General features: G+C 46.2%; 1 protein-coding gene across 2 annotated transcripts in view; it reads right to left on the reverse strand.

The window, feature by feature from the left end:
• The window catches only part of LOC149350610 (putative NADPH-dependent quinone oxidoreductase VAT1L), a 50,520-nt gene continuing 22,783 nt past the window's right edge, over positions 1–27,737 (reverse strand). The window contains exons 2-10 of one of the 2 annotated variants that reach the window (XM_089579673.1): positions 13,944–14,073; positions 12,294–12,509; positions 11,456–11,598; positions 9,621–9,724; positions 8,074–8,129; positions 6,506–6,700; positions 5,925–6,023; positions 1,741–1,846; positions 1–907 (exon numbers count right to left, since the gene is read on the reverse strand). In XM_089579673.1, the coding sequence (XP_089435799.1) occupies positions 897–907; positions 1,741–1,846; positions 5,925–6,023; positions 6,506–6,700; positions 8,074–8,129; positions 9,621–9,724; positions 11,456–11,598; positions 12,294–12,509; positions 13,944–14,073 (1,060 nt within the window). In that variant the 3' untranslated portion in view covers positions 1–896. Of the gene's footprint in view, positions 908–1,740; positions 1,847–5,882; positions 6,024–6,505; positions 6,701–8,073; positions 8,130–9,620; positions 9,725–11,455; positions 11,599–12,293; positions 12,510–13,943; positions 14,074–27,737 lie in introns of both variants that reach the window. The other variant, XM_089579672.1, reaches the window with a different exon arrangement.

A 27,737-nucleotide genomic window follows, 5' to 3' on the forward strand; every position in this document is an offset into this window, starting at 1 on the left:
GGCATGTGTACAGACAGTTTTAATGCAAACAAGATCACAGGCAGTGTGGAAACACAGCACGCACAGCGGCCATAAAAATACACATCTTTAAAGCGACACATGTAAATTATCTTTGCAAGAGCCAACCTTCAATTAAGTTCCGACGAACGTCGTAGTGCACAGCCTGGAGAACTGATGAAATTGAGAGCAGCACCTTTCAGTGTGCTCCTAAAAAAAAATGCAAAACAGTGTGGGAAAGGTTGCACACGAGGGCTAGAGGAGGAAGAGGTCCACCAAATACTAGCACAACAAAGGGTGCACAGAAGGCTGGAATTGAGGGCACACACTGCTAAAAACATTGGAATTTGGGTCTCAAATTACAGGTGTATAACAATTTCAAAATCAGTAGCCACTTGCACCTGTTTGGGGGTGAACACAGCAAGGGACTCCGGAGTTGTGCAAAACTGCCTATAGTGATATGTCATACCAAGACAGCCCCCACTGGTGGGGAGGGGGAGAATGGGAGCAACAGCCACACTTCATTGAAGCCACAATCTTGATTGACCACATGCTACAACATCCCAAAAATATGTAATCAACGGAAAAGAAAGACATTGAAGTGTCAACAAGAGTGGGGAGCCAAGACAACAGACTCGCATAGATACTGTGAACAACACTGACAAAGCATAGGCTTTAAAGAGTTGCACGAAAAGGGAATGTTGTTCGAGCACAGATTGAGGGCATGTTTAGGAGGAGCTGGGCTGGCAGTGCTAGTCCCAAACCCCTTCGCTTGAAAGCAGCTTCCAGACAAGATTGAAGTACATGAATTTCCTTTGACCACCATACAATGTTCTCTTCATGCTCCTGAGCAGCTTGCAGCAACAACAGATGTCCGAGCCCCTTGTTGAGCAAGCAGTTTAGCTTGCATCTGAAAAGAGTAAACAGATTTTACTCCATTTACCGAACACTAACACCGCTGTCGACCAATCAGAAGCACAGTGCAGGATGCAAAATCGCCTAACTCCACAGGCAACAGATTGTGATCTCCCATCTCCTTGCTCTCATGGGTCTCCAAAGTGATATTCTTGCACAGTTATTAATAGCATGGGATGGAATAAGGCAATTCTTGAGATTTTACAAAATGTCATCCGAAACTGCTCAGAGTAGTCGCAATTAAAACTCGCATTGCACCAAACTGCTTCTAAAGCCTTTTGTTGATGAGAAACAAAGAAAAAGTGCCTCTTAAAACCCGAGGGATAAAAAGTTAGTACTTATTTGAAACTAGTCGAAGTGAATAGCACGATGCTAAAACGAGCATCAATAACGGAATAAGTAGAAAAAAAACTGGTACTGTTGGGAGCAAGAGTGCATACCACACTGACCAAGCTGTACTGCATAACCAAAGGGAGGACTGCATCTTTTACAGAGGCATGTCAGGTTCGTTTCGACCTATCGCACTCCTACTCATCAAAAACCTGATGCTCCATTGCAGTATAGTCTGAGCTCGCATGGTATGAATCACTTTTGCTCCAGACCAGACTGTTGCATGCACAGATGCACAGGTTTTTTTTACCTGTTTCAGTAGTGAATGCTCCTGTAACCTTTACAACATGTGCACTAGGACGTTCCCGCACACACAGGTTTGCAACAGGGCACATGCAGGTGTCACATGGACAACAGCCTATGCCCTTTGTGACCTTATTCTAAGAGATCGAATTAAATGCCCAGGAGCAGCTAAGCAAAGTGCTGGAGCAAACTCACTGGCAGGAGGGCTCTGTTCCTCTTTGGCATCCTTCTCCGTGTCTGTACTCTCGCCTGAAGGCACAGGAGCCTTCCCATCCTTTGATTCCTTGTCTTTGCCCTTCGACTGAAGGCAGCAATTGGTGAATGAATGGCACCATAAGCACCATATGACAAGTGCAGTACAGGATATGCAGTATATTTTCACATTAGATGAAATACTACAAAACCACTTCCAGAAATAATTTTGCAAAAATTTTTCTCACGAATAAACTGCAGCCGCACATAAGCAACTGCTTAGTGCACAGCCATACCAGCAAATGCTAGGGGCGAGAGACCACTGCGTTCAAGCTTTCCACTATTCACCGGCGAGTTCTACTCAGTGACGTGTATCACCACCGCTAATAAGCTGAACTGAAATCCACAGCAGTAAGAAGGGAGCTGGTATCACTGCTTTTAACCCTTAATCACCATATTTCCTGAAAAACATACCGAAATCTTCACATTTTTTTTTACAGTTTTTTTGCAAAAATAACTTGTCTGTTTTTCATGGACAACTAGTGCTCTCCATTGTTAAAAATTGCAACCAGCACAATTGCTGACCATAACTCTCCTTTGGAGGTTATAGCAGTGGAACATCTGACCGGGTGAGTGACTTGCCATTGGAAATATTGTTACCATCTCCCATGACGAGTACAGCTCGGAGTTGGTGGTTCAAGGGCTAATCAACCACACACTATGCTAAATACTTCATCCTGTGGCCTTTCGGTAGCATTTTGCCTTTAATGCCTCATCGTTGTTGACCGAAGGTTGTCAGCAGAGGTTTGGTTTGGTTTGTGGGGTTTAAGTCCCAAAGCGACTAAGGCTATGAGAGACGCCGTAGTGAAGGGCTCCGGAAATTTCGACCACCTGGGGTTCTTTAACGCGCACTGACATCGCACAGTACACGGGCCTCTAGAATTTCTCCTCCGAAGAAATTCCAGCCGCCGCGGCCGGGATCAAACCCGTGTCTTTCGGGTCAGTAGCCGAGCGCCATAACCACTGAGCCACCGCGGCGGGGCTGTCAGCAGAGGTGTCACGCTTTTCTAGTCAGACCAGAAAACAAAATCTTTGTGCACGATGGAATTCGAACCACCATCCTTGCGTTCCGCAGCCGAACGTGCTAATGGCTCCACTACTTCCTGCCAATGCATATGTAGTTCTCCTAGTCTAGGACGCTGGAGAGTGTTTGCAGAAAAGTGTCAAATCAGACGGATGCCTCCCAAACGCAAAGGCTTTTGCCTCACCACACTTTCCGTCAACAAAGTGCCCCCCTGAATTTTTTAAGTTTGGTACGGTGACAGTGGCAACAGAAAAGTGTGATCACAATGGAAAGGAAATGCAAAATACTACCTCATCAGAAGAAAGGAAGGTAGAGTTGCATGCAGAAATGGAATGCTACAAGTGAACAGATGGAATGGTGCTGCAAAACTCAAATGCCCCAATCACAGCAGTCCCATTTTCTCTGAATCCAGGGTGAACAAAAAGGTTAAAGCCAACAGCGCTGTGAAAGAGTTGGAACTTTACTTACACTGAGGAGAATCATGTTCAAATAGCTTTAAGTCGTGTAATTTGTAACAAACTAGAATAAAAATCCCTTACAATCTAGGAAAAAAAATCACGGGTAGTGATATAACTTTGGTACAACTTTGGTCACCTCTTGTCAAAAATGGTTAACTGTTGCGTGTTGTGTAAATCAGAAAAATGAAAAAAAAAAAAATTATCACGGCCTAATCGCACATTTGTTCGGGCTCAAAATTCGCACAGAGGTTGCATTTGGTGGTCAGTTTGTTTTATACCACATTTAAGTGGTGTACTTGCCCGATTCCGTCAGAATTATTTGGAAATCCCCATTGTCTGTAGCGACGGGGAACCAAAACCGAAAGGCTTCGCAGCAGTGGTACCCGTAGCGCGATCTCGTACCCACCGGAGAAACCCAGTTGTGCTAAATTGGTGAGCAAATCATCTTTGTTTGGTGCTGTCTGCTGCAAAGCAGCGCAAGACATCACCGAAAATGCGGTCGTACAGCGATCAAGAGAAGGCCATGGCCGTGACTTGGCTATGCGAGTCCAAGTCCTATGCCGCCCTCCCCGGTAGAGGGCTCGTTTCTCTGGTAAGTGCGAGATGGTGGCCCGGGTACCAGTGCTGCGTAGCCTTTCGGTTTTGGTTTTCCTTTGCCGCAGACAATGGGAATTTCCAAATAATTTTGACTGAATCAGGCAAGTACCCCACCTAAATGCAGTATAAAACAAAACTTACCACCAAATGCAACCTCTGTGCGAAATTTGAACCTGAACAAACGCGCGGTTATGTCGAGATAATTTTTTTTCTTCTGATTTACGCAACAGTCGGTATGCATAAGCAACTCAGGACTAATAAACTGCCACATTGTAGTGGAAGGCTCCAGATTAATTTTGTCTACACCTCTCCACCTCCACCTCTCCACCTTTCCCTCATTAAAGCTCCTTTCTCTCTCTCTTTGTCTACACGAGGTTCTTTAAATGCAAAAAGGCTTGTGTACAGAAACTTCAGTTTTTGCTAAACTCAAAATTACCTGTGCTTCTCGGCCAAATACCACTGAGCTATCTTAAAGGGTAAAAATTGCAAAATTTACCATGAACAAGATTGCTTTTTCTGATGCATTAAAAGAAAAAATTTTAAAGGATGAGTGAATATGCTCCCTGGATTATGTGCAAACTGCCCAGCACTGTTTTCTTGGAATGAGGACAGCGAACGTACAAGTCTTATCTTTGTACTGCAGCCGATAAATTCATTTACCAATTTAAATTCTAAATACTGGAGCCAAGGTGAGAGAAGGGGTGCAGAAGGTTTCAGGAGGCATCAAGCGAAAACCTATGAAAACTCTAGCATTAACTGCCAGCAGCTGCAGCTGGCTCCCTGTTAACGGTTTGGTTGGTTTGGTTTATTGGGGTTTAACGTCCCAAAGCGACTGAGGCTATGAGAGACGCCGTAGTGAAGGGCTCCGGAAATTTCGACCACCTGGGGTTCTTTAACGTGCACTGACATCGCACAGCACACGGGCCTCTAGAATTTCGCCTTCAAGAAATTCAGCCGCCGCGGCCAGGATCGAACCCGCGTCTTTCGGGTCAGCAGCCGAGCGGTTAACGGTTTGAATAATAATAAAAAAAAAAAACTATCAGTAGTGAACTATCAGCACTGTCACTGAGACACTTTGCATATCATTACCTTTTTTGTGTGATGGAAATGAAATAGATGAAAAACTGCCCATATGCATTTTTAAGTATAATGAATATTTGCTGAAATAAGTGCTTGCCCATCAATCTCAAAAAGATTGCTAGAAAACTGTACAAACCCAGCTAAAGCCACTGCTCTTGCTACAGTGCATATTTTAACCACAATCTTAATTGCACAACATTTTCAATTAACACAAGCACAAAATTTCAAGTTCATCCCATTTAGACATCACAAGACTCCGGCCGCAACCCAAGCATTGTACAGCATACAAAGCCAAATGCCATACTGTTTATAAGTCACCAAACATGCTAGCTACATACAACTAACAGTTTCCGTACATCTGATTAAATAAACATATGTCCATGCTCACAAAGCTGTTTGTACATCTTCGCACTCAAGATTAGTTGATGTACCAGCGCATTAGAGTACTGATCAGCTGCTCCATGCACTGATTACGATATCTGCCGCAGATATCACTTCATAATTTTGAACAGTCAGCACAGTCATTAACCACTCTTTGCAATAACTTGCTTGCTGTTACAGGAACATCACAGGAACAAGTTTCCCTTGTAACATTTCTTCCATTCAAAGCTCCAATGAATATTTTTATGAACTGAAGTCTGCAATCCAGAAAGTAGGAAATAAATCCGAAGAACTGTTCAAAGTGCTGTAATCTGTAGACATTTTTCAACTTTTATTGGCCTTCATTGCTTTGTCTATGATGTATTATCCCTCCCATTCTTGTTATGACCAAATGCTTTTAACTGAACTGATAAACTATGCATCAATACAGCTTTGTGAATCTGGACACTAATTTCTTGAGTGGTTAGTGCACTGCTAAATAATCTACTAGCCAGCATTACATGAGCATGCTGTTAGTGAGGAAATAAGAACTGACTTGTGCTCACTTTGAGACTAAAACGGCGTGGGTGTGCATCAGGTGTGCCTACCTTCTCAGGCTGGGGTTTGGGCTTTGGTTCCAGGCTGGGGTTCAGTGTCAGCTTACCAACGTTCTTATGGTCATGCATCTTCTGCATGGCCTCTGTCACCTGTTAGAAACATCACAAAACTGCAATGTCACTAATGCTATGAACGAAGTTTTTGCTCAACATTTAATCTGGAAGTTACTTTACGCTGCAGACACTTTCTACACAAGATCGTGCACAGAGAAATAAGAGCTACTGATTACAAGCATTGCAAGGACTTCTCAGCTGCATGCCACCCAGGCCACTGAAGATTGGCCAGTATCTACCAAAGTTACAAGCTATGAAAAATTTTAACCTTCTCACAGCTTCAACTGTACACAATAATTTTGCAGAGAAGTGCCAAATAAATGCATCAACAAGTTTTGCAGTGACCTGTGCACGAGAAACAGGTTACCTTTTTGCCGGCAGAGCAGTGCTATAGTGGAGATGTAATAGTGGCCAGAAATATAAGCAGCCTAACGCTTGAGGCCAGTTTTCAGTTTAAATGTTGGCAAGTTTGAGCTGTAGACACCGAATACTATAGACACCAAATACAAAACACTTACATCTTCAAAAGCCCAGGAGGAGTCCACAACAGGAGTGATCTTTTTCTGCTCGTAGAGAGAGAACACCTTGGAGACTACTCCCTTGACGTAGTCGTGCATGCCTTGTTGGTAGAGCAGGTGACGCAGGTTGAATCCAGAGATCACCTTGCTCTCTTCATACAGCTTTATGGGGCTTACTTTATCTACCTGCCACCACTGCGGAAAGAAATTGGAATTTAAGCAGTCAGTGAATTCTCGTGGGAAGCGCATCACAAAAATTCCACCATGCTTTACCTTGAGCACATAATACTCTTCATATATTAGCATTTTTAAAAATCTGCTTTTGATCTTTATGTGAAAAGGCTTTTCTAGCTAAAATTTTTGGACATGTATGCTAAATACTCTAACCTAAAATTCAGAGGCTACTTGAAGGTTTACGTCTCCAATACAAACAATGCTACTATAAAGGGAACTAAAGGAAAAAAACAAACACTGGCACTGCTGTCTCGTTCCTTCCTGCTCTTGTGTCCTGCTCAACACTGCACTGCATTTTGCATCAACTAGCCCAGCTCAGCACCCTGGTTCAGCTTCTTTGTGGAGTTCAGTGTATGAAACATTAAGGTACAAACGTGAGCAGCTTTAGCCAAAGCACGCAGGCAGTGCTCTTATGACAAAAGGAGAAAAATTTCGAAGGAAGTGCTGGGCTGCACAAAGCATAATTGCGCTCAGGCACAGCCACATGGGCATACAAGCAACAAAGGCACAAGCACCACATCCCTAACAGAGGTAGTGTGCGAACAATTTGCTTTATACAGGAAATGGTTGTATAAGGAAGGAATGGTACAGCTGCTGCAGCAAACTTTACTTTGACAAGCATTCTCAGAAAGAAAACTTGTCTGGTGCAAGCCTTTAGGTGAAAATAGATTACTAGTAAATCAGTGCTTCAAGCTTTGCACCAGTCTACTTCAAAGTGCTTTGAGAATTAAAGTAGCTCTGTGGTATTCAATGTACCCTGCAGCGATTCAGCATATGTGAGGTTACATGTTGGGCTCATGCATTTGGCCACTTTTAGAGCCGCCAACAAAATTGCACTGACTGCAGCACCCAGCACATGTTTCAGAGTATCTAGCTTGAAACCAGGCTGTTAAGACTTGCCAGAACAGTTACATATGCAGAAACATACAGCACACTGCTACGATGACAGTTGTATAATGCTGCACTATCCCATGTGCCGAGAAGCCACAAGCAAAAGTGCAAAAATAATGCCTACTGTACAGCGCACATGAATGGACACGTGGGATGTGAAAAGTGAAAAGCAATCGGCCCCGAATATTGCTCACTGCCCAATGTACTTAAGGATGAATGGTACATGGACCACCTTTTATCCCTTACGAGATCACTGAAAAAGGGTCAGAATGGACACTTATACAACATCAAAGCAACACCCATTTTAGAGTAAGTGTAATGAGCGTATTTAGAGGAGTCAGCCCTTTCCACTTTTCAGAAGCATTCAAAGCTTAACCATTTGCAATCATTACCCCATTAATCATGACATTCAGGGTACAGACTGGTGAAGAAGGACTGCTTACCGACTTGGCAAAACTGAAGAAGCTTTTCGTTTCCCCAGCAACAATGCATGATGTTCCTGCAACATGAACTCGTTTTAGACTTCGCTGATTAACAATTTTTTATGGAAAATGTGCTACACTAGGAATTGGACGAAACAACACAGGGTACACGAGACAAGTGCGCACTGACAACTGGGTTTATCTCAGCTGCCATCTTAGCTCCTGAGAGAGAAAAAGAAAAGGGAAATAAAAAGCTTTTGAGATATGGGAGGGCAGTGCAGACAAGTGTGTAAGCACACCCTCTGCCGCACTAACAGCAGAGAAGATAAAATTAACAAAGAAGCGAAGGTGGCATACGGATGTAACGCACTTGGCGGTAATGAGTGCTTGAATACACTGAACTGAGCATGCGCATGGACTATTAATGTGCCCACTTTTTGAATGAACCCAGTTGTCAGCACATGCTTGTCCTGTGTACCCAGTGTTTTCTCGTCCAATTCCTAGTGTAGAGTGTTAATTCCATCAAAAATGTACAACCAACTAGCCCCCATTGCTGCCTTACCTGACCAACAAGCACAAGCAAGCACTGTTTCTCTGGACTTTTTGGGTATTTTTGAAAATTTGGCAGGCTTTTTTGCAATTCAGAACGCAACTTCAGTTTTTCTTTTTGGGCAAATATTTTCGATGAATGAACCAGACCTTTTTCGGTTATTTAATAATCCTGTGTGGTCAAAAGCCACTTGCCCGTCTACATTTTTGTTGGCATGACTAGTATTTCCCACCAGTTAACGTGTTACTGGCCTCAAAGGTTTGAGACAAGTGCTCTATGAAACAAAACTGTTGAGCTGCCTTGCAACCCAGCTGCCTGGTAATGTTACCAGCGGATGGAGCACACTCACTTCCACATACCTGCAGACATTTGAGGCGATTGGCTTACACCACTGTTGAAAAAATTTTCCTGCATACCCACATACCGTAAACTTTCGTGGCCGACATATGGTATTAATTGGAACTGTGCTTGAAGGAATTGAGAAATGATATAGCCAGCATATAAAGACGCAAGCAGAAATGCACTAGACTGACATGTTCTCATTTGGTTGCCGCGTATGGTTGAGCGAGAGGGCCGGACATGAGGTCTGCTCAATTGTCATGGTAGCCAGAATGTTTGCGTCCATGAGTAGCAAAAAAACTGGCTGAAAAATCTCTGCAAAAATAGCTGATTTCTGAGTGTGATACCTCTGCTTCTGTGCTACCGCTTGCGGCAAATTCGGTACCACAGGTGGCTTGTTACACCAGTGTCTCCCGTTAGAACCACATGTCTACAACAAAAAAAGGGCACAAAAATATTAACAATGTGGTGGCCTCTTCAAAGCCGCTGCCACAAATGGCCATGAACTGCTCCTGGAACTTCAGAGCCAGTTTTCTCAAGTGTTTTTTGACCCGACTACTCTCCTATATATGAGAGTTAATATGCAAGTAAATATTGTAACAATTAAGTCTTGCCTCTTGGCTACGCTTTAGACGAAAAGCATATTACCCAAGTAACAGTAAAAACAACTGGCACACACCGTAAAGAATGTATCTCCCCAGAGGCTTCAGCAGACTGTAGCCTTTCTTGCAGTCCTCCCCACAAAGGCAATCCAAGACTAGATCCACTCCATCAGGGGAGATCCTGCATGGAAGACAAACAAGGAAATGGTCTGAATAAACAATGGGTTCATTCAGCCATTCATGCTTGAGAGCCAGCCAGGAAGCATTTCCTAGCTCATTCCTATCAGCTGAGCAGATGCAGGTTGGAACTTGACTGAACAGCGTATACATGCAAGCTAGAGAACGAATATGTTGTCTCTCAAAGTGGCATTGTGCTTCTAGAAAAGTTTCCAGGAATACTGACATGCTATACAAGTGAACAAGTGCTCCTACACTACTACAGCTGACACAAAATTAAAGAACATCAAAAAATGAAGCCGCCAGGAAACTGCACACAAAAGTGGACATTGCTATCTTCGAAAATGAATAGCTAAGGTAAGGTGGATCACCCTTTTTATTGAATGCAGACTACATACAAGAACAATTTTAGGCCTCATTTCAAGCTTGTCAGAGAATGTCTATGTGCTAGTATGGATGGAAAGAAAAGGGAAGTGCACTAACTGCCAGCATTGACACCTTCTAGCCAGCCTTGTGCATGTTAGCAAAAACAAGTGACCAAATACAATTACTTTATCTGAAACGTCACAGGTTTCAGTGGTCAATGACACCATGAAAAGGAACCGAATAATTAGAGAAGTAATCGATAACTATTACATTATTTTTCATTTATGTTTTATAGCAAAGCACAAATGTACACTGATGAAAATCAGCCGGTGCAGTTTGTATTACATGCATTAGGTAGTTTCACCCGCACTTCTTCGAAGTTTTCTTCAGCATTTTTTCCATGTTTCCTTGTGAACACATCCACAGCGACACAGAAGGGTATCTCTATGGACATGCTGGAGGGAAGTGCGCTGCTTTAACGTGCAAAAACCTTGTGCACCACTTTAAAGTTATGCAAAGCAGCACGTCTCACTGGTCGCACCGTAAAGGGGCAAAGCCCAAGCTCGCTAAACACGACATTCTATCAGCACTGTCGTGGTGAAATGGGAAGTGTGGAACACTGGCTAGTCAAATGCAGGCTGCTGAACTTGCATGTGCGGACATTCTCACACGCGGTTTCTCCATAGCTTAACTTCTGTTGCTCCAACGTGAGCAAACCTGCTTCTAGCATAGAGGTTCTCAAATTCTTTGGGAAACCCCAATGAGTTCTGAAAAGTGCTGAAGAACCCCACGTGTCTTGGCTTCTGTACCTGCCTAACTTCTACGCAAAAAAATTTCCAGATACATGGCAGCATGCAAAAAATTCCAGAAGTTAATGACTGACTATATTGCAAAAGCTATGAGCAATTATGTAATGGTCAGTCCCAAAATAAGGTGGGCAAAGGAAAAGTAGGGGTTGAGGCAGGCATGGATTTCAGTGCTTACGGAAACCAAAAGAGCTAGACTCCGCCACAAACCAGTTTGAAAACCCCTAGCCTAGTAGTACGGGTTACAGCCAAACTTCTGAACTGTATTGCATTTGTGAGTAGATTTGTGGACATTTGTGGACAGTATTTGTAATGGCGAATTGCGCAGCGTGCCTCAAACCATGAAAGCAATGGAAGCAGAGTGCGGGAGAGTAATCCACAGGGGCAGGTTTACGAATTTACGGGCAACTCTTGGATGGGCAGATGGGGGGGGGGGGGGGGGGGGATTGCCTGTATTGGACAATATTTTGCGGAAAAAATAGAGACTAATGCATTTTGTCAAGAAAATACCTCGCTTGGGAAGAAAAGGAAGAAATGAAACCATGCAACTGTTGTGCACTCACTTGTTGACCTCTTGAACGTAGTCTGAGCTGTGGTCAAGAAGGTGAGTGACCAGGTTGGTCAAAGAGTCATGCTTGTTCTTCGAGGCAGTACCAATGAGTGTCACATCTGGGACGGTCTTGCAGAGCTGAGCCACTGCATGGCCCTAGAAGGCAAATGTAAGCCATGAAGGCTCAGTTCAAGCAAGTAGTACTTGCCAAAGAAGTTGGCCTGCAGTGAGATTTTCAAAACTACAGCTTGGAATTAAAACTAGCTACTATAAACCCTTTCAGGTGCCACTCGTTATTTTGATTAAATATGCATTTTTCTGCCTAGATATTATGTATATCCAGGTCTAACAATTTTTTTTTTTAGAATGTAAAAAATTTCTTCTCAAGTGCCACAATGGTGAAAAATTGTATCAATATGCCAAGATTTGTCAAACACCAAAAAGATTGTCGAATCAACTTGTTTTTCTGAATTTATAGTGTCATGTGCACCTTTGAAACAATGTTAGTGGTGGCAAAGCCTGTTGGCATGAAAATGGAAGAGGACATGCTACTAAGCTTACTGCTGTGAAAAAAACCACTGAGCCACTGCGGCGGGGAACACTGCAAGTTGTAGTAGACTAAAAAAGCTGCATGTTCGCATTGTACACAATTGTGTACATAGCGCCTTGAAGTGTAAAAGCAACAAGTCCTTCCAAAGCAACTAAGGTAACTTGTTCAACGAACACTGAAAACAAAACTGGCACTTAGGTGTCAACACATGCCATAAATGCAAGCTCGGTCTATATTTAATAAAATACATTACTGAACAAAAGTTCTGTGGAATGAGTAATGAAGACAAAATGCATCTTACCACTCCGCCACCAACGGAATGCATCAGCACAGTTTGCTTCTCTCGCAAGTTGCCAATGTCAAACAGAAGAGCATAGGCCACCACATAATTCATGAGCACAGCTGCAGCATCATCGAAGGACATGGATGCTGGCAATATGTAGGCATGTTTGGCTGGCACAGTGACCAGCTCTGCCCAAGCCTTGTACTCGGTCAAGGCAGCCACACGGTCTCCAACCTGCATCACAAAACAGTTACCTGTACTAGCAAAAAGCATCAGTCCCAGTTTGCATTTCATACAGCTCATAATGTGATAAGTAATTCTGTCTCATTGCTATCCATCTCAGCTTTCCCTGAAAAGCTTCATTAAATTGAAATACAGTTGATTTGTTACTACCAGTGCCAGAACTGAGCTGCAGCTGATGTCATCACTTCCACTGCTGCGTCATGAATTGAATGAAACTATTCAAAAGACATTTTTCAGAATGATGCAGACAAATGTCATACTAACAGCACTCATAAACAGGTGTACTGATGATACACAGTTGTGCCCTGTTAATACAATCGCCATTAATGTGAACTAATTATGGAAGATTTTTCAAGGGATCAAAGTTTTTCAATGCATTTATAAATTGTTAATATATGGAAAATCGCTGTCTTGACAATGGACGGGAAAAATACACAGCGCCCATTACGGCCCATGCATTTCTTTTGTTAATATGGATGGTAATGGGAACAAAATCTCTATTGCCCCAACCAGGTGTATCAAGTTCTGCATTTTTAGTGCGCAGGACACCAGAGGAATGCAATGAAAAACCCAAATGGCTGAGTGACTGCCATTTTTTAGTGGTTTCATGCTTTACAGTGCAAAATTGCCCAGTCTATATGCCTTACCAATTTCCATACTGCATGAATGGCTGTGAATAAAATGCTTTGCAGCTTTTGCCACGCAGAAAGCAACACTGAGCAGCTGTCAGCCGACAGTGCTGATAGCTGGTAAACAGCAGTTCATGGGATGTGAACAGTTGTAAGAGTTGGACAATTTAGCCAAGAGATGCAGTCAAGGTTAGAATAGATCACTATAAGTTGCCTCACATTATTTGAGGCATACTATACTATATATATTTGAAGCGTACTACAATTTACAGAGGCAGACCTTAACCATAAGTTTTTTTTTGTGACTTTTTGTATCCAAGATTTGTAATAGATCAACAGAATGGAAAGGTGGGCTAGTTGTAGGTTGACTTTGTGCAGTTTTGCTCAGGAACCAAAGTGTCTATATTAAAAAGGCACGACATAGGACACGCTTGGGCAAATGAATTTTTTCATGGTTCTGCAGAGAAAACTTTTTTTGGATGCTGCAAGTGCACAGTGGCATTTGCTAGCACATGAATTAAGAAACTCCTAATTTTGCTGGGTAAGGTTGACGAGGAGTGATCACCGAAACATTAGGGTCACTCTTTTACATTGAGTTTTTCATGCATGTTTTGTTTCAGACTGAAAAATACTGATAGATTTTCAGCACCATACAATCCTGCACAATTCCAGAAACAATATTAACAGGATAGCCTAGGGGCAAGAGACTACATCTAGACCCCATAAATATTGTAAGTCGGTTCATTCTTATAGCATATTTTGAGACTACACATGCTTGTGTCTATCCAGTTCTTACCTTGAAATCTGTTACACCTTCACCCACAGCCTCCACTTCTCCAGAGCATTCAAATCCCATGATGAATGGTGTTTTTGGAAGGTTGTCAAGAGCGCCTTGTCGCACCATCAGGTCCAAGAAATTGAGCCCGCTGGAACAAACACCACACCAGTAAGCTTCAACATTCAGTGCAGTGGAACATGGCAACATTAAAGTACCCTGGAAGCTACACTAGTGGAAATAAGGTCTTAATATCAAGACGTGGTATGATGAACGCAAAAGGTTGTATTCTACAAGCTCAACAGAAATTGTAAATTATGGGGTTTACTGTTCCGAAGTGACATTTGCTACAAGGGATGGTGTAGTGGAACGCTGTATATTAATTTCACCTGTATCCCCTGGAATTGACAATGCGCTGACATCACACAACACAGACATTTTCATATTTCACCTTCATCGAAATGCAGCCACCGAAGCTAGTATCAAATCCACTGCCTTGGGATCACTCCCCAAACACCAAAGCTACTGAGCCACTGTGGCAGATAAAAATGTATGCTGTACAGCAATTTTTGGGTTTCTTGGATACAAAAATTTCTGATTTAAACTGCATGCTTGAACAATTAATGCACGGGCAAATGCACAGATTGCAAGAGACATGGCCGCACATCAAGATGTAGCACAGATCTGAGGACATCAATATTTGCAACAGCACAGGCATGCCTAATTGCATCCTGTGAAGTTTGTCATATCAACAGGCTCAAATTAGCACTTCCTTAGCATGGTGCCCCAAAGAAAACCTAGGGGGTAGAACTGTAGTCAAGTGGATCGACTGGAGAACCAAAACACATTTCCTCACATTGACATCTTCACTGGTCAGTAAAGGAGAACTGACATTTCGAACAAGTCATGCAACTAAATGTGTCCAACAGGCATTTCTACTCCATTTTGCGTCATTTAGAGTTATGAGCCCTGACCACCGAACACTGATTGTGAGCTGTGCCCCATAATATTTGTCCTCTAAGAGTGGCATTTATCTCAAATCTAAGCGAAACTGACAAGACTGCCAGTACACAAGTAAAAGAAAAAAAAGGCCACTGGAGCATTAAGTTTCGAACTGGCTCCAGAGAGACAGATGGATAATTTGTTAGCCCAAACGGACGGCCAGTAGGACATGGCGGTAGTCTTGGTTTGTTAAGCAGACACTTGTTGGATCAGTCTCTGCCAACAGAGCTCAAATGATCCCAGTTCAACACTAATTCTAAATGGACTCCAATTTGCACCACTGCGTCCAGCGGGTCTTAGCTGTTGCATTCAATTTGTCCTACTGAACCCATTGTATCAAGTATAAACATTCCCAACCAACACATTTCGAACATATAGACTACCACCACAGGGAAAAAGCCTGTAGTTAGCCTCTGGTCTAAGCAAAGTATCTGGTGCTGCATGCGCTGAACTAAAGTAGCTTGGGCAATGCTCTTCGGTATGCTCGTTAGTCCCGACATTCACATATTTATGTACACAGCAAAACTAACATGGTTTTTATACAAAAAGCTTTTAACAGCTTGATCTGGCAAACCATATTCATTTGCACTACCTTTGGTGCGCCAAAATTAAAAATGACTGAACTCATTGAGCAAGTGCCACTGGTTCGGCAGAAGTGTTCTCTGAATACGTATTCAGCATTCCTGTTGCTTGCGTGCCACGCTTGCTTGTTTGGTTTTATCTCCATGGAAGTGTGCAATTCTAGTATCAAATATGTCGGCACTATGCTGAGCAACTTCTTGCAATCCTCACAAGTCACTCTTTTCCTTTTGCTTCACCTTGATGCAAGTAAAGTTGTGCAGATATTTCCCACATGTAGTGTGCACAACTTGAAAGGTACTATCGCACTCAGTATGACTTGCAATGTGTCCAATGTGAACTAACTGAGGTTCACTTTATTCAATGCGCCTTCACATACTGCACTAAACTTGTGCAAACTTTCAGTATACTTTGTTCTTCGCATAAACGGCTAATTTCAATAAAACTTCAGTTGGGGCTAGTTGGTGCATCATATTCTCATGGTGAACGGTAAGTGCGAATATACATATACACATATACACACACATATACATATATATATACACATATACATATATATTAGTTTAGTTTATGGTGTTTAACGTCCCAAAGCGACTGAGGCTATGAGAGACGCCGTAGTGAAGGGCTCCGGAAATTTCGACCACCTGGGGTTCTTTAACGTGCACTGACATCGCACAGTACACGGGCCTCTAGAATTTCTCCTCCAAAGAAATTCCAGCCGCCGCGGCCGGGATCGAACCCGCGTCTTTCGGGTCAGCAGCCGAGCACCATAGCCACTGAGCCACCGCGGCGGCCCACATATACATATATATACAAATTATATACATATATATACATATTATATATATATATACATATATATATATATACATATATATATATATATATATATATGTATTATATATATATATGTATTATATATATACACATATGTGTGTGTTCGGCCACCCTTGCTTAAGCAAATAAAATAGGAAAGGCATCAGAGACGAGTTAGCAACGCGAGCACAGGAACTTGCACTCGGCTGTGTAAAAGGACAGGAAGTATCGCTAATGCAGTCTTCTGCTTTTTTTCTTAACATGATAAGCTTCTAGGACCAGCCGCATGACCTCACTTTTGCTTCTGCCAAAAATAGACATCTCTCCGAATCGAATCGTGGCGCACAACTGATGCAATCTTTAATGTGCGACACAAAATGTACACCTTTGTCAACTTTATTCTTTATATTTAGAGCACGCTTTCAGAGTTGCTCATTAATACATTGCCCTGTCTGCCCGATGCAAGTCTTTCCACATGAAAGAGGGAAGGCACACACCACTCCGATGCTGGATGGGACAAAGATTGTCCTGTGCCCGATTTGGCAGCCATGCCTTCCATCACCGCACATGCGGGAGCATAGCTTTGAAAGCTTGTTCGGCACAGAAAACTCCAGAGGGACACGATGCTTGTTCACAACTCTTGAGGTGGTGTGAAAGCTTATGAAGATAAGGTACCACCACTGGCCTGAACGTTTCACGGTCGGCTGCCGCCCTCTTTCTTGGCATTCAGATTTTTTCTGCTTCTGAATCACGGCCTCGGCAATAGCTCGGCAACCATAAGAATAAACTGCTAAGTGCATCAATTTCCAGCATCGCTGAGGCAGCACTGCTTCGAGAACAGAGCTCCTGCCAAAGCTTGTGTGCTGCGAGCGGCATAGCACATTTAGAGAGGCACTGATGACAACCCCATCCAATTTTTCAGTAAAAACTGACTGTCTATGCCAACATTTATCCGACAGCAAAGGGCTCATTGATCCCCGAAAAAACCGGGTTTAAAAATCTTTCCGCCAGTCAAACCAAACTCATGATCTTACTGAAAAGGAAAGGTTGCCACAGTTTTTAAGAGAATGTCAGTGCAGCTAGAGTAGCCCCTACGGTACGAGCCCAAAAATATGTCGACTCACGCAATTTATTCACGAAATAGGTGAGTGATGGCAACACATGCGTTTAATTTTTAGATCTTTCCTAGCTTATATAAGGCCCGCTTTCGATGAGTGGTCTGAACAGAATGTGTGTGGTACCCTATTGATTGTATCCGTCCTTAGCGTACGCCCTTTTACTGATCTCCTGGATGGGACCCATTTCTCCAATTGCAGGGCAGCTACAATAAAATCCAGCTGGCTCCAGTCAAATTTCCGACGTTTTTACTTTTGACTGGATCGAACGTCACTGCTCACGCGGCACGACGTCAACAGAAAGGCTGCACGAAACGCTCCGTCATAAGCACGCGAAGCAACTCGAACGTGGGCAGAGTACGATGGGTACGATCGGTACGATGGGTATACGCTTTAGGAAAACTTTCAGAACACCTATCCGGCGCGGCGCGTTTTCAAAATGCAAGTACACATTAAACAGCTTACAAAAAAAAAAAAAAAACTGGCGCCGTTTAAAGAGGCCGCGCGCAACGAACGGTCATGCGCGAGTTGCGCGACTCTGGGGCCAGCCAGCGCGGTACCGCGACGTTCTGTCACGCCCCAGAGCAGCGGCGGCGGCCAGGAAAGGCCATTTGTTCCAACCGCTGGCTGGGCTAGGCTGGCCAAGAGCGCGCCAGAGTTTCCGCCGCAATCCGCCGAGCAGATCGGCCACAGACAGCGACCGCGAAAGAGCGAAAGACTTCCCCGCCCAGGCACACTTCCGGCCGAGAAGAGACTGCGGGGTCGGCCGCCTGCGCGGGCGCAAGCGTCTATCGTCGACCGCCCCCAGACTTGGCGCAGTAATGCGGAGCATGCGCTCGCGCTTCGTGCTGCCGAGCAGCTTTCGTGACGCGAACGGGAGAAAAGCGGCTTCAGTACTCGCGACAGTGACGAAGACGATGCGTCACATGCACCGATCGGCAGACCTGGAAAGCACGTCCTACGGATATCTTGGTTTGGTTTGGTTTATTGGGGTTTAACGTCCCAAAGCGACTCAGGCTATGAGGCGCCGTAGTGAAGGGCTCCAGGGCTCCGGAAATTTCGACCACCTGGGGTTCTCTAACGTGCACTGACATCGCACAGTACACGGGCCTCTAGAATTTCTCCTCCAAAGAAATTCAGCCGCCGCGGCCTCCTACAGATATCTGAAAGTGCACGTTTCCCATAGCAATGCAATGTTCAAAGGTTCCAAAAGTAGGCAGAAGCGCGTACGCTGTAGCATTAGATTAATTTGCATAGTATTTTATGGGAGTTTTATTTGATGCATGTTAAAAACTTGCTCGATCAGTCGCCAGCTAGGTGGCACCAATTTTATTTAACGAAGAATCCTTATTTAACGAAGAACGAGAAGAATCCTTTGCACGTCGGCACCGTCCATGGATTGTCCACAAAATTTTCAGCTTCATGCTCTTTTGAATGATAAGAAATCTGAGCCCGGTAAACTTATTTCAACACCATATTGCTTTAGAGCTAATTTCTGAAGGCACCGTATTTCGTAACGAATTTTTTTCCCACCTGTTTTCAATCTCACGACTGACGTCATCGGGGCAGGGGACGCGTGGTGGTGTGTCTCTCCCTAATCGGTTGCGAGCTACTGCTAGCAGCGATTTTCAAAAATTGTTTCTAAATTATAGGGTCCACGCAGAGCTTTCAAATTTGACTCGAATACCACAAAGACTACCTCTACAGATCTGTTGCACTAGAATATGCCCATCTAAATCATTTCTGGGTCCCTGTATAATGTTGTATTCGACTATCTAGTCCTACGCGACACACATCAACGACAGAAATGACTACCACTTCTCTACCCTCCACCACCCCTAGAAATTCGCACACCCTACACCTAAATTTTAATTCCTGGGGAAACCCCATGGCTACAACCCTAGCAAAATGGTGGTCATGACGTCAAAGTTCGGTTCAGGTCACGTGAAGATTAAATCTGCGATGCATTCGCTTCTTCGTTTAATTTGACTGAAGCTAGCTTCTACGCCAGCCTGCGCTTTGAGCCGCAATGCCAAACGAATGATGAAGCAGCTATATTACCAGTACGGGTCTGCGAATATTCGAAAGCTTCGAACGAATATCCTCTAATCCGCCGAATAAAGCATGAAATCGTGTACTTCTAAAACATATTCGAATAGTTGGAAATAATTTGAAGTATTCAAACAGATCAAATTAATCTACACTAAGAAATGCCATAGTTTTCTTCGACGACTGTTCCTAGAACAGCGCCCTATCCGAAGCTGCACAACTCGAGAACGCAACGGCAAATGCCGCTAAAGGAGCCCTTCCAGCCGATGGCGTCGGCGGATCCTCCTTGACCAGTTTTTTCCCTCTCCCCCTTGACCGATCACCTTAGGCCGCCTAGCGTGAAACTGCGGGGGATGGCAGATGAATGAGAAATAACTATGGCTTTTCTAATATTAACCGCGGCGTCATGAATATCGGTCGATGCCGTTGGCTGGGGGGGCCTCCATTGAGGGTATCTGCCGCTTCGTTCTTGAGTTGTATCCCGACAATACCGCACGAGGTCTACGGGTCCGTTCAGGCGGCTGCAACAACGTTGGCTCACGCGGCCTCCAAAATTGGGAAACGCAGCAGCGTTCAGCCAGGTTTAGCCAACCTTGTAATGGATGCCGTTTCCATATGGCTGACAGCTCGTGCCCCTCACATCTACTGAGACGTACAGCCTTTGTCAAAAGTTTGGAGCCCAGGGGGTTTGCTTCCGAGCCTCACTGTGTGGTTCGTAATGCATCTCCAGCGCTCCAAATTTCCTCCGGGTAAGAAGGTTTCTGGTTCTGCCTTCTTCAATGGGTAGGACTTCCCAGATTGCTTCAGGAGTCCCACTACAAGGCTTAGAAGCAAACCCTCTGGACTCTAAACTTTTGACAAAGACTGTACGTGTTCACTTGCTGTCGTCAGCTATAACGAACGTTAATTTTGCTATGCATGTGTACCCCTTGGGTGGCCACAGGTCACAACAGTCGGCGTTGGACATCAACAGTGGACATCACTAACAAGATTTAGCACAGCGGGGACGTACTAGCGTAGACATAACCGGCTTTGCGGACGCCGGCTGCGTAGTGGCCCCGTCTTGCCGCGAGCCTACCACTGCGCGTGCGCAGCTTAAAAGTTAGCATTATGAGTTATAGCGCCACAGAGTTTCTTAGTATTAATATATGCCTACGTGCAGCGTCCGAGAGGCGTTGCTATGTGTTTGGCGACGCCTTACGACAGCGCGACCCACCCCATTACGACAAAGTTAGGTCGCACGAAGCGCGTGGCCCTGGGTGTGCAGGGGGTGGTCACGCTTCAGAGCCGCTGTATCGTAAAGGTAGATGCCAGTAACAGCTCTCGCTGGACAACAACCAAAATATGGTGTCTACTCATTTAAGCCCGTTCTAACCTGTCAACATTCGTGACAGGAGCACGCCATCCAGAGAGATTTGTCAAGAAGTGGACGAGCTATACGCGTAGACGGCTGCCAGCTGTACGCACGCCATCTGAGTTACGTAACATCTGACACCAACACACACTCGGGACATTCGAACTGCAAACTCTGCGGGAGATTCCCAAACAATGACCTCATACACGTACTGAAAGTAAGCTTCTAGCACACTGACCTCATTTCCTCTAGAACACCCTCAACTGCACCGCCCCGCATCCTACGCATCCAGAGCGACAACCCACTGTCGCCCCGCCTCGCTCCCATGGCAGCTTAGAACATCGCTCGTATGCACCGCAGACGCGACTCGAAAATTTGCAAAACTAATTCTACTTTGCATTAAGTCTTAAGTCTTTCCGGAATATGTTCCCGGAGAGCAATCTTAATTCCGTTTCTCAGATAAACTTCTTGCAACGTTCTGAAAAGGACCCTGCAAGCGAAAGGAACGACATTTCAGCAAAACGATGGCCGGTTTTAAGCTCGGGCGTATCAGCAATACACGAATTAATCAAGCCACGAGACGAGAACGCCCACGTATGCCAAAGGCAGTGCCCCCGAGCATGGACGGAATATTGATTTAGAATAACTGCTTGAGGCACTGTAGTTCAACTTTCGAAAATGCTGGCGCCAAGTGGTAGAAAAAACTTCCGCCTTCAAAACGAAGCGCGCAAGCTCAACATGCGAGATTGCGCGGACAGCTGATTGCACGCTGCGGCAGCAAATATGACGGCGATAAGTCGTTTAACCTCGAAAATCATCTACGAACACAGGACACAACGGGTTACCTTCCGTGGTAACCCCTTGGACGACGCATCAAATACCTTGCGGGCGTAAAAATCGAAGATTGAGAAGTTTGCTCTGTATAGTCGCGAGTGCTTGGAGGACCCGACAGCACGAAACTGGTTTTTTCTCTCTCGTAGGAAGAACTACCGCACACCGTGTCAAAAATGTTGAGCCATGACCTTCAAGTTCAAACCGAGCTCGAAACGTGCAGACAGTGGTTCTGCGAGAGCTACAATGGCTATACAGGAGGCGCGACGCCGCTCCATAGAATTCGCCATCGAAATCAATATCGCGCTTCGTAGCGGACAAAAGGTGAACCCTTAAACCGTCCGGGGCCTTGAAAAGGATCGCAAAGAGAAATGACACTCCTCGATGCAGAGACCCTTTCAGGACGGCGGGACGGGGTCTAATGAGCTGTGCGCACACAGCGTATACGCGCCTTTGGTGGAGAACCATTGTTAGAAACCCAATTGTAAGGAATGCAGGCATGTGAGCACTGCTACTCTTTAGATACCAGCACCCATCGCGCCAGCTCATGATCAGGTACGGAAACCCCCGAATACCTTCGGCGCGCTCTGTTATCTCAGGTTTCAGCTTTACGAGGTTTAATGTCCCAAAGCGACTCAGGCTACGAGAGACGCCGTAGTGGAGGGCTGCGGGAAAATTTCGACCACCTGGGGGTTCTTTAACGTGCGCTGACATCGCACAGTACACGGACCTCCAACATTTCGCATCCATCGAGATGCGATCGCCGCGGCCGGGATCGAACCCGCGTCTTTCGGGTCAGCAGCCGAGCACCTGAGCCACCGCGGCGGCTACAGTATCTCAGTTCGATCGCGCTTGAATTGGTCGTAGCCAACGTACAGTTCTGCCTTGAATTCGACTCTCCCGCACGATTCGACAACAGCATGCCACTAGGCAGCACACGAATACCTTGGGGTGTACTCCAACCATCACATATGAAAAGATGGCCTATTGAGCAGGAAATGGGAAAGCAAAAAATATTGCCACTCTTTCGTAGACCATTCTACATATATGGCTGTATCCGGAAATGGCTGAAAAATAGGCACTTAAAACGTTCGTAGCACCACAACATAGCAGGATACAACCAGTGACGTGATTGGCCAAAATGACTTTCGAGCAGCTTTTGGAACGTTGGAACAATGCTTTTGGAACAAAGATGCAGAAAAGAACCACATACCGCTGGAAAGATCCCAACCCATGACCTCCGAATCTCGCGTAACGTATTCAACAGAGCTATAGTGCCTAGAATATAACATAGCTACGGCGTACGGTTAACAAAAGGAACGAGAAGCGGCAGCTGGGCGGCTACAGTGCCGGCGGCACTGTAGCCCAGCTGCCGCAACGCCTGCGGTAATGTGTTAGCAGAGGAATTCTGCACAAATGCAGCTTTTTTGGCGATATACGTGTCATGCTTAGTGCTCATGTATAGGCTCCGCTTCACTAAACCATGGAATGAGCTCAAAATTTGCTGTGGTTCAACCCTGCTTAATCTAGTAAGACGAGCGAAAGCTGTTAAGCATGGTTATCCAATCTGACGCCTTCCCATATCGTAAAGATCAGATTCCGCTTGACGGCGACGATACATTGTCGAAGCACTAGTTGCGGCACGCTGCTCATTCATGGCTTTGTGTGAACGCAAGAACACGCCACACTTATATAGTGAACGACGCGCAACGCGATTTCCGGCAATTGCGAGGGTGCCGTCGGCTCCGCATACGCAGCTGCGGCGAGGCGCAGCGAGTCACGTGATTCGATAGTTTCGAGGAGAGAGCGCCGTCGGTTCAACGCGCGCAGCTGTGCCGATGGGTGGTAAATCACGTGGCATGACGTCAGAGCCAAGCCTCCGTTCCTCCTCGTTTGAAGGTCAAATTTCGCTGCCACATGACCCCCAGCTTTGTGCGGGAGGAGTAGAGCTTTCGGTTTGGTTTGGTTTATGGGGTTTAACGTCCCAAACGACTAAGTCTACGAGAGAGTGGAGGGCTCCGGAAATTTCGACCACCCGGGGTTCTTTAACGTGCACTGACATAGCACAGTACACGGGCATCTAGAATTTCTCCTCCAAAGAAATTCAACCGCCGCAGCCGGGATCGAACCCGCGTCTTTCGGGTCAGCAGCCGAGCACCATAACCACTAAGCCACCGCGGCGGCCAGTAAAGCTTTCGCTCTGAAATGTTGCCACATTTCAACGATAACCATCGGAGTGACCGCAGCAGCAATATTTTCTTTTCAGCACTTGAACAACGCTCCACCGAACTGGACGCTTACCTTTTGCAGTTAAAATTCCGAATGAAAATTTGACTAATTCTTTGCTTAACGCGCCATAGGCCATCGGTCGTACATGACTGACGTCTTGAACCTACAACCAAAAATTAAAGACTGCGCACCTGGACAAGCTGCGCTATCTAGTTTGCTCCTATGACGCCTTTTATTTGGTTTCAGTTTATTTTCTAATGCGAGCAGACGACGTGAAAAATGAAATTGACCAGACGTAGGTGGTGGTGGTGAAAACATTTATTAATCATAGAGAGAGGTGTTGGGGGTCGTGACCTGAAGGGTCACGCCCTTACAACCACTAGGTGGGATGCCTAGTCAGGCACACCATTGGCGTTTGCCGCAGCCCGGGCGCGCTGCGTTAAGGCCCTTTGGGCCTCGAGGGTGCAGCAACCGGACAGGGTCGCCTCCCAGTCCTCTCGGGTGGGGTTCGGGATAGGGGGTAGGGATGGGTTCTGCTGGCAGGCCCACACCATGTGGTAGGTGTCAGACACCTCCCCACAGTGTGAGCACCGCCCGTCGAATTTAGGATCGAAATGCTTTAGAATTGCCGGGCACAACATCGTGTTGGTGAGCAGGCGCAGGAGTACCCGACGTAGGCCGCCGGTCGCCGATCACGGAGTCCGTTTCGCCGTGCGCTCATCGAAGGCGAAGAACTACGCAGTACTTTTGTAAGTTCTTATGCAGTCCTTTTTCAAATACCGCGTGGAATGGTATCTCAGTTTTGATTGCGAGAGGCCCGTTACATCGGCGCGTGCCAACGCGTTTTCCGTTTTGCCGTTCACGTTGTATTTTATGCAGCGCGCTTGATTTGCAAATGATGGAAGTGGTTTTATTTCGTGTCTTAGGGCTTTTGCAACATACTGCTAAGACATTTCACCAAATGTGCCAGCAGATTTCATTAAGCTGTCAAGGAAGGCTACGGCCATTACCAACCAAAAAAAAAAGAAAACTGCAAGCTGTGCTGGTTTGGTTTGGTTTGGTTTATGGGGTTTAACGTCCCAAAGCGACTAAGGCTATGAGAGACGCCGTAGTGGAGGGCTCCGGAAATTTCGACCACCTGGGGTTCTTTAACGTGCACTGACATCGCACAGTACACGGGCCTCTAGAATTTCTCCTCCAAAGAAATTCCAGCCGCCGCGGCCGGGATCGAACCCGCGTCTTTTGGGTCAGCAGCCGAGCACCATAGCCACTGAGCCACCGCGGCGGCAAGGATTTTTAATTAATTTATTTTGTGGTGCTGATCAATTTAGAATATTACTGAATATGTTATCGCTTAAAGCTAATTGATTATAAAAGCAGAAGAAAAAACAACCACTGCCGCCGGGGGGTGGGTTCGGATCCCACCGGCGGCAGTGGTTGTTTTTTCTTCTGCTTTTCTAATCAATTAGCTTGTCGTGTCCGGTCGCTGTGTTGAATGCAGCGAAAGACGCACACGGTACTTTTAGACTTCGTTTATTTAGAGCCGATGAGGGTGCGACCAGCGTCGACCGAGGCAGGAGCCGAACTGGCCGCCCGAAGAAAGGAGGGAGTGGAGAAGCGTCCACGGAAGGGAGTGGCTTCCCAGAACAGGAGGAGGGTGCGGGGGCGCACCGTGGGGGGGCATCCGGCGACAGCGTGCGACGAGGGGCAAGCGGTCGTTAGGAGGAGGATTGAGTGGTCGTTAGGAGGGGAATGCGAGTGGTCGTTAGGAGGGGGCGCACACACACAAAAGCGATAAGGGGACACAACACTTCCTTCCCCCTTAGAAAGTTGCCTGGTATCGTGCAGGGGGTCGGCGCTCACGCGTGGAGGCGCGCTGGCTTTGTGCGCTCGGGGGAGAAACACTTGTAGGCTGGCTGTTGTTCGCTGTGTCTCCTAGGTCTGTCCTGGGCGAAGTCTCTTCTTCCGGGAAGAGGGGCCAGGCTATGTGGGAAGATGGTGCACGTGCTCTCTCTCTGCTGGCGGACAGCTCTCAGACGGCGTCGTAAATCTACGCAGCTGGTTGAGATGTCGGCGTGCTACTGTGCCATGTATGTTGACGAGCCAAGAGCGCAGGCCTATGCGTCTGACAATTGTAGCTTCCTCCCAGCGTGGCTTTTTCAGAAACTGTCGGGCGAGGACGCGCTGCCCCTCATTAAGCGTGCCACAGCGCGGAATTGCTTTTTCTTCCCGGAACGTCTCTGCCTTTGGCTCGGGGAGGATGGCTGTGAGCTGGGTTCGCATTTCACGCTCGAACATCTTTTTCGAGGGGGTCTCGCCTGTTGTGCTCTGAACCGTCGTGTGCTGCTTGAAGAGAAAGCGCGCAAGGCGGCGCTGCAGCGAGCCTGTCTGATCTCTTTCAAGGGCGCGTTTTAGCTCGGCTACGTAGCGCTCGGCTTGTCCGTTTGTCGCTGGGTGGTAGGGGGCCGATGTAACTGATGAGATCCCGTTGTCGCGATAAAACTTGAGGATCTCCGCAGACACAAACGGTGTTCCGTTGTCCGACACTACCTTGCGCGGCAGGCCGAACGTTGCAAATAGTGATCGGAGGTTGTCAATGACTGCTGCCGAAGTCGTCTGTCCCATTTGCCTTATCTCAAGCCACTTTGTGTAGGCATCTACGACCACAAGGAAAGTGCAGCCCTCAATTGGTCCTGCAAAATCAATGTGCAGTGTGTGCCATGGTGTGTCTGGCTTTTCCCATTCTGGGACAGGAGCTTTCGGCGGGGCGCTCCGGCTGCTCTGGCAAGGCTTGCATTCTCGCACCACTGTTTCGATGTCGTTGTCAATGCCAGGCCACCACATGTAGCTTCTGGCACACTTTTTCATTGCAACGATGCCCCGATGTCCGGCGTGGATGAGAGACATAGCTTGTGCGCGTAGTTCTCTCGGCATCACAACTCGGGACCCAAATATGATGCAGCCGCGATGGGTGCTCAACTCTGTAGCTCGCCTGCGGTAAGCGTCGAAGTTGTCCCCTTTGAGTTTATGCACGTTGCCTTGTTGAACAGCTGTGTAAACTAGCCGGAGAGCTGCGCACTTCTGCGTAGATGCTGCAACTGTGCCTGCTGTAAGCGGAGGTTCTGGCAGTGCTTCGAACATCAGAACGTCTCCTGGTGGAAATGGTTCGTCAACAGTTGCGTCTAGTGGAAGACGGCTTAGCGCATCGGCGTTTTGATGTTTACTCCCATTGCGGTAGACCAGAGCGTAGTCGTACGCTGAGAGTTTGATGGAATGCTGCGTCGGCTCGATGACACCTTGCTGCTCCAGTTTGTCCAACTCTTTTTCAACTGAATCTCGGAGAGCAAACGGCACCGGCCTGGCCTTCAGAAATTTGGGTTGCGCGTTGTCCAACAACTCCAGTGTGACCGGGGGCCCTTCGTTTCCTGGAATCTCTTCCGAGAATACTCTTTCGTATTTCTCTTGCAGTTGCTCAACCATGTTCTGGCTCGGCGTCTGGTGTATGCCGCATATCATCACGCCTAGTGGAGAAAACCAGTTTCTCCCTAGAAGGCTTGATCCTGTGCCCTTCACAACAAGCAGAGGTAGCGTATGGGTCTGGCCGTTGTAGTTAACCTGCACGTTGGCAGAGCCCAATAGTGGCAGATTCTGTCCTGACCACGTTCGCAGGTGCGTGTCGTCTTGTTGCAGGGCGGGTGCGTCAGATGGCCATGAAGTTCGGAACGTGTCCTCACTGATCAGAGTACAGGCTGCGCCGGAGTCCACCTCGAACTTAATCAGCTGGTGATGTACGCTTACTTCTGTAAAAATCTTCGGTCGCGTGCCGAGATTCATGGTGTT

This window comes from Amblyomma mixtum, chromosome 3, assembly GCF_055824585.1.
Source record: "Amblyomma mixtum isolate Tamu chromosome 3, ASM5582458v1, whole genome shotgun sequence".
Taxonomy (NCBI): Eukaryota; Metazoa; Arthropoda; class Arachnida; order Ixodida; family Ixodidae; genus Amblyomma; species Amblyomma mixtum.